Below are 8,684 nucleotides of genomic sequence, written 5' to 3'. Positions count from 1 at the left end.
GGGCTGGAAAGATACGCCTGTGGGATCCGAGCCTTTGGCGCAAAATCTAGTCCCTGGCGAATCAGAACCAGGCTATGAGTTTTGTCTCCAGACTCCAGCCACGGCTCAGTCCTCGTCCAGGTTGGCCCAGCAGGAATGTGCCTTCCAAGAGCTGCCTGGACCGAGCCCTCCCCACTCCCTGCCCTGTGTGGGGCTGCAGCAGGCTCTCCTGCCTCTGCTTTCTCTAGGCTGTGCCCTCTACCACTTGGCCTCCCCCATCTTGTCCACTCACTTGCTCCAAGGCACTGTTTGAACGCCACTGTGCCCTCTGGCTTTGCTAGCACTTACTAGATAAAAGGTCCATTCTGAGAAGTTCATTGGCTTTAATTCTCACAGCGGTCTTAAGGTAAGGCACTATTATCCCGCTTGACATAGAAACCAAGTAGAGAAAGGAGAAACAGCTTGCCGGGGCTCTACACCTAAAGATGGGAGAAATAGAGTTCCCAGAGAATCGCAGCACCCAGTGGCCTACATTCAAATCCCGGCTCTCTCACTACTAACTTTAAGCCTTGACCAAGTCACTTAATCTCTGAGTGACTCACCATGCTTACCTCATGGCGCTGTTGTGAAAATTGCAAATTAGTAAGTGTTTAGAGCAATTCCAGGCACACACAGTGAGTGCTTGGTAAATGTTAGCTATGGTGGTTTTTATTGTATCCTGGGGCAGAATTACTCAGCTCCTGCTGTCATGGAGACGAGCTCTGCCTCCTCTGGCTCCCAGAGCCCTCTGTCTACAGAAGGGCTGTGTGGGTGGAAATGGATAGGGACTTTGCAGATGGGCTGGCCTCTGTCCTTTGCGGGCTGCTGCTGCTGACTGGCTGCTCGGCTCCTGTGGGCCGGAGCCCCTGTCCTCCAGGGGCAGTGGTGGTGCCAGGCAAGAGCCTGATTGGGTTCTCTAGTCCTGCCACTGTCCACTAGGTGACCTTTCTGAGAACCAGGCTGTATGTCTGACTGCTGGGCAGAGGCAGGTGTGGCAGACACACTGCAGGAGGCTGTGGCACCTAGAACCATGGCAACCAGTTCCTGTCTCTAGGGCTTCCATCTCTTGGACTGAGACTTAAGGGAGAGCTGGTTCCACCTGGCTGGAATGTTCCAGACCTTAGGTCTCTTGCCTCAAATCTAGTCAGCGGACCTTGGCCGCAGCCCCTCCTGGTTCAAATGGACCCTGAGGACTCCTGTCTGAGCCACCTCTGGGGCCCCAGGCACAGGGAGCAAGACTCTGGTGTCCACCTGCTGGCCGACTCTCCCGCCCCAGGCCAGCTGCGAGACCAGGGGTGCCTTGGTCCTGTGCCCACTGCTCCGATTGTTTCCGTTTGGAGGGGAGTGAGGAGCAACCCCCCACCATAGCTGGCACTCTTGTTGCCATGGTAGCAGTTGCCTTGGAAGCCGCTTCCTGACTTCAGCTTCAGAGCAGTCAGGAAAGCCCTGGCCCCGGGGGATCAGTGAATTAATCACGCTCTTCCAGGGTCCTCAACCCTCAAGGAAAATAAACAGAACTAAACCAAGCCGAGTACTTTTCACCCACTCTACCCCCACCCGCACTGGGACTTGGTGCTTATGGGAGGGAAAGAACCTGGCAGGCACCTTCCAGCCCTGGCCTCTCCCAGAGACAAAGAGAGATTTTGTGACAGCTCGGCCTGACCCAGGGTCTAACCACACCCTGAGCTGGGGTTGGGGGAGGGAGTGGGGGGGTGGGGGGCCAGGCCTCAGGGAGGAGGGCTCTGAGGCTTGTGAGGGGGAGTGTATGGGTGGTCAGGCTCCAGTGCCTTGGCTTCCAGCTCCATCACCCACATAGATGGGTTCTTTTAACTCATTTACCTATTAGAATAAACGCAGCACCCAAGGACAAGCATGTATTTTATTTTTCAGAAATGATACAGCCTATATTGAGGAAAGAATTGGCAAGCCTCGCTCTCTATATTTGTAATCAAAGGAGAAGCAGGCATCACAAAAGTTTTGAGCAGTTTTTAATGACACCCTCCTGTCATGAACGAAAAGATGAAGGCTGGAATGATTCTTTTGAACACAATGCCTCCTTTTGATGGTGGGGCTGCCAATTCCTCCCACCTCAAAAAAGACAAGTTAGAAATTCAGGACCAGAGATATGCTAGAGGACTTCCCAGCTGAGCTAGAGGCCCTGCCTGGAGCACTGGGGAAGTGCCTCCCTGTGCCTTGGTTTCCCCGTCCACTCTATGATGAGCTGAGCTGGTTCCGGGGGCCTGTGAGCTTGTAACTGATAATGATTTAATGTGTCTCTCCTCCATATTTTCTCCTCTGACTCTGCCCTGAGGGATTTACAATGTCAAAGAAAACTAATTTAGAATTTGGTCTCCAGAGTTTGGAGGTCGGAGTGTTCTTCTGGAATCTGGAACTCAAGTGCACAAGCCTCCCTAACTCCAGTCTCCGCCATCCGCAGTCACCAGACGAGGGAAGAGAAGCTTAGGCAGGGCTGGTCCAGGTCCCACAGTGCAAGGTGGGAGGCGAGGCCCAAAGCCTGCGATGCTGCTGACGTGGGAGTCACACCCTTGGAGGCGCCATCATAGGCCCTGGCCGTCCAGCACCAGCACCCAGTGGGGACGAGAGGCTGTGTGGAGGGTGCTCGGCCTCCCAGAGTGTCACTTCTAGGAACACATTTTCATAGACAATTATATCAAGGGTTCCTTCTAAAACTAGTCAGTGGGGGATCAATTACGTGTGACAGAGACATGGGCTGTCATTTGATGCCTAATTGAAGGGATAATCAGACCTCATCCTGGCGGGAGGCACAGGGATGTCGGTGGCAGCAGCTGTGCTGGGGGATGTCCAGCTCCAGGAGTCTTATTGGGACCAGAAACTCAACCCGAGTCGACACCTCCTCTCTACACACCTGTCCCCACACATCCTGGCCTTCCCTCAGGTGAGGCTGAGGAACCCTGGTCGCCTTGGGCCCCCAACCCACAGCCAAGGGAAGTGCCTATTAGAGACAGAGCCCCCCTGGGGCCCACAGCCCTCTCCTGCTGACCCAAGGTGGTGGTAGTGGCCCAAGCCTCCGAGTTCTGTGCTTGTGACCAGCAGCCTAGCCCAGCTCCCTTCTAGCCATGGCGGCCCGTCGAGCTCACTCCCTGAACCTGCCCATGACATGGTATAGGGGAGACGGAAACAAGGACAGACGGTGGGCACTTAGCATGGGGTCACGGCAGCCGTGGTCGACAGCCCACCCGCTCAGGGGCCACCAGGAATTTTGGCAGGGTGGCAGCCGGCCGAGCAGAATCCTGCCGGAGCAAAGGTGTTCTCTAAACACAGAGGCCAGGAAGACACAGCGGAGGGCCACGGAGGTGGGGGTGGCCCGAGGGGGTGGCTGTGGAGGCAGGGGAAGTAGAAGGCCTTGGGTCCGGCTGTGTGGCCTGCAGATGCAGCGGAGAAAGATAGGGGCTCTGAAGGGAGGCCAGGGAGCTGGTGATGGAACCCTGGGAACTGTACCTTGGTGCCAAAGGGCTGGGGCCAGGGCCATATTCTGGGGTCAAGGATGACCTGGGGGGTGGCACAGGGCTGGGCTGAGCTGGGCTGGGTCACCGCCCCCCAGCTTGAGGGGTGAATCCTGCGAGCAGGTCAGACGGCTGGCAAAGGACCTCAGTCCTGGGTCCGGATGCACCCAACTGATCTGGTTTCCTGCTTGCCGCTGCCCAGCACCCAGGCCTTGCTGATCCCTCTTCCTGAGCCTCTAACCTGAACCAACCTTCCTCCTCCCCATACCCCCACGACCGCTGTTCTTCCCCGTCAGCTCCCCTTGCCCCCCACCAAGGATGCCGGACAGCTGGAAGGGCTTCAACGTCTCAGCCATTAGCAGCCGGAAGGGGCTTAGCTGAGCACCAAATCAGGCTGAGAAGGGCTTCCCTTGAGCTCAACCTCAAGCTAGGGCCCTTCAGCCCTGCTCAAGAGTCCAGAGGTGGTTGGGATGGGGAGCAGGAGGGGAAGGCGGGCAGGGAGAGACTGGACTTGGAGGAACACCTCCCCCTCTCCTCCTCCTGGCCCAGGCGCTGTTCCTGTTTCCTGAGCCTCCCCCGGGGTGTCCTCCATGCTTCTGTCCCCAAGTCCCCTAGTAGAGGCCCAGGTGCGCCTCCAAGCCACAGGGCAGAGGACAGCAGAGTGGGCCCTCAGCGCGTGGCCGGGGAGTCTCCTCCCACAAAGCCACCAGCTCCTCCTATGCCCTCAGAAGCCAACAGTGGAACCTGGTCTGAGCGCCCCTGGGGGCCTCTGGGGCCCAGGCAGAGCTCATGTTGCAGCCTCATGAATAACCCAGCTGCCTGCAGCACCAAGGAGCCCTGTCCCCTGGACCAACGGCCCCCTGCCCGCCCCTCCTTGTTTTAAACTTTAATAGGCGAGGCTCCGAGGCTCCGTGGCAGCTGAGCCGGCTCCAGGGAGCTGGGGCGGGATGTCCTGGGCAGGGGAGCGTAGGCTGAGCTCTCCTAAGAGGAGGCTGGCAGGGGAGGACCCTGAGGGGCAGGCCCAGCTCTTGACAACGCTGGCAGCCTCGGCAGGACGTGGACAGGAAGGAGTCCCGAGTGTAGTCTCCAGCTGCAGAAGCCTTTCGTGGAGAACCAGTGAGCTGGGCTCTCTGGTCGAGCCCTTAGTTAAGGGGTTCTGGGGGCTGGCTAGAGAGCTGTGGGACAGGGTTACAGACAAATCCAGAGGTACCGGCGCAGAAGTTCACTGTTCAGAAACTCCCAGCCTGAAGGTTGAACTTCAACAAAGGGGTCATCCGAGAAGACAGACCTTGAGGGCTTTTCGGGGGACTGGTCCCGGTGGCTGGAGGCGGCGCCCCGTAGGCCTGCATGGACAACCCTATCAGCAGCAGAGACTTCCGCTGCCTGCAGCTGGCCTGTGTGGGCCTCGGCCTGGCGGCCGGCAGCATCATCATCGGCGTCTCGGTGTCCAAAGCTGCAGCTGCCGTGGGTGGTATCTTTATTGGTGCCGCTGGTCTGGGTGAGCAGGTGCTGGGCTTGAGAGGGAGCAGGGCACCCTCGGGTGAACAGGAAATGGAGGGAAGGGCTGGGTCCACAGGAATTGGTTGGGGAGGATGGAACACAGAAGAGTGAGTCAGAGGATACGGGGAGGGAGCTGAAGGTCGGGGTGTGGCTCCCTCCATGGGCTAGTGGGGGTGAGGAGATGTGGAGGAGGCGGCTGGTTACCCCACTCCTCTCTGAATGTCCCCCCACACACTGCCCAGGCCAGAGCCTCGGGCTCTTGAGTTTCTGGTGGGATTCATAAGTGTGATGAGGGTGAGTGGGTGGGGTTAGGAAAAAGACAGGCACCCAGCGGCACTCTCCTTGAGCCAAGACGGCTGCCAGCTCAGAGACGTTTCCCTTCTTTCCTGTGTGTCTCAGCAGCTTCTGCCCAGACCTCTGTGCCAGTCCCACTTTCATTCCCCCTGTGAAGTCAAGGACCATCCCTCACCCCAGTCCACCACCCTACGCCAAAAGCAGCCCGGGGCTCTGGGCCTCTGACCCTGGGAACTGCGCCAAGACCACAGCTGCTTGGTCTGGGGTTGAAGCGGGAGTGGGCAGGGCAGGATCTGCCCTCCTGTCTCCCTCTCTCCAGGCCTGGGTGGAAAGGAGCACCCCAAGGAGCCCCCAGTCTGGCCCTGGGGACTCTAGAGGAGGGTGGAGCAAGAGAGAGGTGTCGGTGGTGTCGGTGGTGTCGGTGGTGGTGTCGTCGCTGGGCCCATCTCCAGGCAGCTGAGAAGGCAGGAAGCTAACCTGCTAGTCACCTGGGCAGGGTGGAGCCGGAGTCTGGGCCTTCATAGCCTGTAGCTGCTATTCCAGATAGACACTGATCCCCACCCGCTCTTGGCACTGGGTTTTGGGGACACACACTCTCAAGCTCACATTTGCACCAACAGCCCTGCCCACTCCTGCTCCTCCCATGCACCCTCAAAAACCTACCCCCCTCGCAGCACACCCGCAGCTTCACTCAGCTGGCACTAGCCAGGTCCCTCCCATCACAGAACCCCTCTGTCTCACTTCTCAGGGCTCCTCATGTTGGCCTACCCCTTCCTGAAGGATCGGCTCAACCTGGACCACATCCTGCCTACACTAGGTGAGTCCTCTCCCGCCCTGCTGAGCCCCTGCCAAGGCCTGTGGGAGACCCCGTGGGTAAGTCTGTGACCCATGTGCAGTGGAGCTGAACCCATGTACACAACTGCTCCTGGTTCTGTATACATGTGCGCGCGCTCACACATGGGCGTGCAGGTGTTGCCATGACAACAGAGCAGCCACTCCAACCTGCTGCTTGTCACCACAAAGGTGCCTGCTCTGAGCTCCCATCTCCCCTAAGAGATACTCCATCTCCCCCAAACCCTCCAAGATATTCAAATAACCCCACTTCATCTCTGAGCCCCCATGAAGACCCTCTGTTTCCCTTTCTGAACAGCTCCCCACCTTACCTCAGCTTCCTTCACACATACTCCCATCTCCAGCAATCCAGTGGGGCTTTATTATACCCCTACTTTATTATACCCCAGAAACCCCACCCCCTTTTAAAAAGCTACCATTTTCACCTTCAAGGGCCCATTTCTTCACGGGGGGCCTGAAGAGAAAAGATAGCAGGAGATGGAGACTAGATTAGACAGCAGGAAGGACTTTCCTTCCCAGAGCTGGACTTGACTTGGGAACGATTTAGTAACCAAAGGGCTTGGTGGGGGGGGTGGGTCTTATCCCTCAGGGAGCCTGAGGATCCACCCCCATCCAGGGCCAGATCATGGGGAGGGAAGATCCAGCACTAATGGCAATAAAGAGGGTAAGTTCCAGAAATTCCAGAGCATGTCTTCCATCTTCCCTGTCTGACTCAGCAGCTTTGTGGGGCCCAGGGAGAAGTCTTGAGGGACACGCGGAAGGGGCTTCCCATCATAGCTGGTTTCCTTCCACGTATTTAATCAAAACCCTCTTGCTCCAAGCCAAGCTGAGCTCCTGTTTGTCCTCGGGGCTTCACTCTGGTGCCCAGCACAGACACCAGAACAGAGGCCACCTCGGTGCCCCTTCCTTTCCCTCGGTCTCACATCCCAGTTCGGCTTCTCACAATCCTCTCCCATGGTGGAAGCCAGCTCTCAAAGCTGGTTGCTGAAACTGGGCATCTTCCATCCTGCTCGGACCCCTCTGGTTCGCTCTGAGTCACCAAATAATCACCTCAGACAGCCCCATCCTGGTCTTCCCCACAGGAGCCCGCAGCAGCCTGTCCACCGTGAGCAGGACCCTGGAGAAGCTGAAGCCAGGAGGCCGGGGGGCTGGGGAGGGCTGAGGTGTAAGGGTCTGCCCCTTCCAGCCCACCACCCTCCTGGGGTCTAAACCAGAGGTGAGCCAGGCCCTGGAGACACCAGACCTACATTCGCGGGGACCAAGGCTCAGGAGACGGATTCCACGTGGCTCTGCTTCAGTCCTGGCCTGAAGCAAGGTGTCGCTGGTTCCCCAGGGGGAACCTCTTGTTTCAGGTTCTTGACCTGGGTTTTCTTTCTGGATTGCAGCTCCACTTCCTTCCCTTTTTTATCTACTGACTACTTTCTCTGGAATTTGGGGCCCAGGGACACCCGTCCCTTACTTCAGCCTGGCTAGAGAAGTGAAGCACAGGCCTGCAGGAACCATGCGTAGAACTCTAGCTACGCCCCTCAGTCCCTAAGACCGGGATCTGGGTCTCTAGAACTTAGCAGATTCTTTTCACAATATCAAAAACTTTTCAGAATATCAGCATATTCATTTCAGAATATCAAAAACAACAGCAACTCCTCGGTGATACACCCCAGGCAACAGTGAACCAGACAGAGACAGAGCCTTGAGGGGCTCCTGGTCCCCCAGCAGACCAAATGGTCATTGCCAGGACAGCAGCCCAGGTGAGGCTTGAACCTGGAGGCTTCCGGGAGGAGGTGGCTCCTGAGCAGAACGCTGCCCTGAGACACTTGGTGTTTGACTCCACCATTCAAGGCTTTTTGTGATCTGGCTCCAAGGGAGACCTCCAATTTTCCCTTTTCTTCCCAACCTACTCGTTGTTCCTGAACAATCGAGACTCCCAGTCTCCAAGTTTTGCCTTGTGTTCCTCTGGAGGCTCTCTCCCTGCCCCCACTACTCTCTGCCTATCAAGACTCTTCGCCTTTAGAGGCCCATTCCAAGAACACCCTTAACCACACGCACTCTCATCCTCTTCTGCCACCTGTGTCCCCTTCTCTTGACCCCCCTAGGGAGGTTGAAGTTGTCTTTGTCACAAAATAAATAATCAATCCTATTTAAGCTTACTGTGTGGTGGTTTTTTTCCAGTACTGAGCACCATCAGAGCACACAGTAGGTGTACAATAAATGTTAAAGGCTTAAATTTAATGGAGAAGCAATTCCCCAGACTTTCCCTGGAGAGCCACCTCAAGGCCCCACATACTCACAGGGTTGGGGCAGGGAGGGCCGGGCCCAGGTGCATATGGCTATGCAGAAAGCACTGCTTCTCACGCACTCTCCGGGGACATCTGCCCCTCGTGACCTGTCTTGGTTTGATGAACCAAAGACAAGCTAGTAAGAGTTTCGTTCTCCAAGCATCAGTGCTGATACACCTCTTCTCAGAAGCCTCCCCTGACTTCCCTGTGCTCCCACAGCCCCAGTGCTTCCCCCCAACCCTGTCATAGCCCACACCAC

General features: G+C 57.1%; 1 protein-coding gene across 2 annotated transcripts; it reads left to right on the top strand.

Annotated features, from left to right (window-relative positions):
- Positions 1-4,850: 4,850 nt before the first annotated feature.
- On the top strand, positions 4,851-7,311 carry KNCN (kinocilin; the record flags this gene model as incomplete). Of its 2 annotated transcripts, none has more annotated exons than XM_084243735.1 (4): positions 4,851-5,001; positions 6,046-6,114; positions 6,739-6,813; positions 7,232-7,311. In XM_084243735.1, the coding sequence occupies 4 exons, from the start codon at positions 4,851-4,853 to the stop codon at positions 7,309-7,311; spliced, it is 375 nt and encodes a 124-aa protein (XP_084099861.1). The 2 variants fall into 2 exon arrangements, with proteins under 2 accessions (XP_084099861.1, XP_084099860.1); XM_084243734.1 differs by having other exon boundaries at positions 6,697-6,813.
- Between the last annotated feature and the right edge of the window lie 1,373 nt (positions 7,312-8,684).

The sequence above is a fragment of the Talpa europaea genome, assembly GCF_964194135.1.
Source record: "Talpa europaea genome assembly, chromosome: 9".
Lineage (NCBI taxonomy): Eukaryota > Metazoa > Chordata > Mammalia > Eulipotyphla > Talpidae > Talpa > Talpa europaea.
The sequence above is the reverse complement of the archived record's forward strand: the minus strand, read 5'-3'. Positions and strand labels throughout refer to the sequence as shown.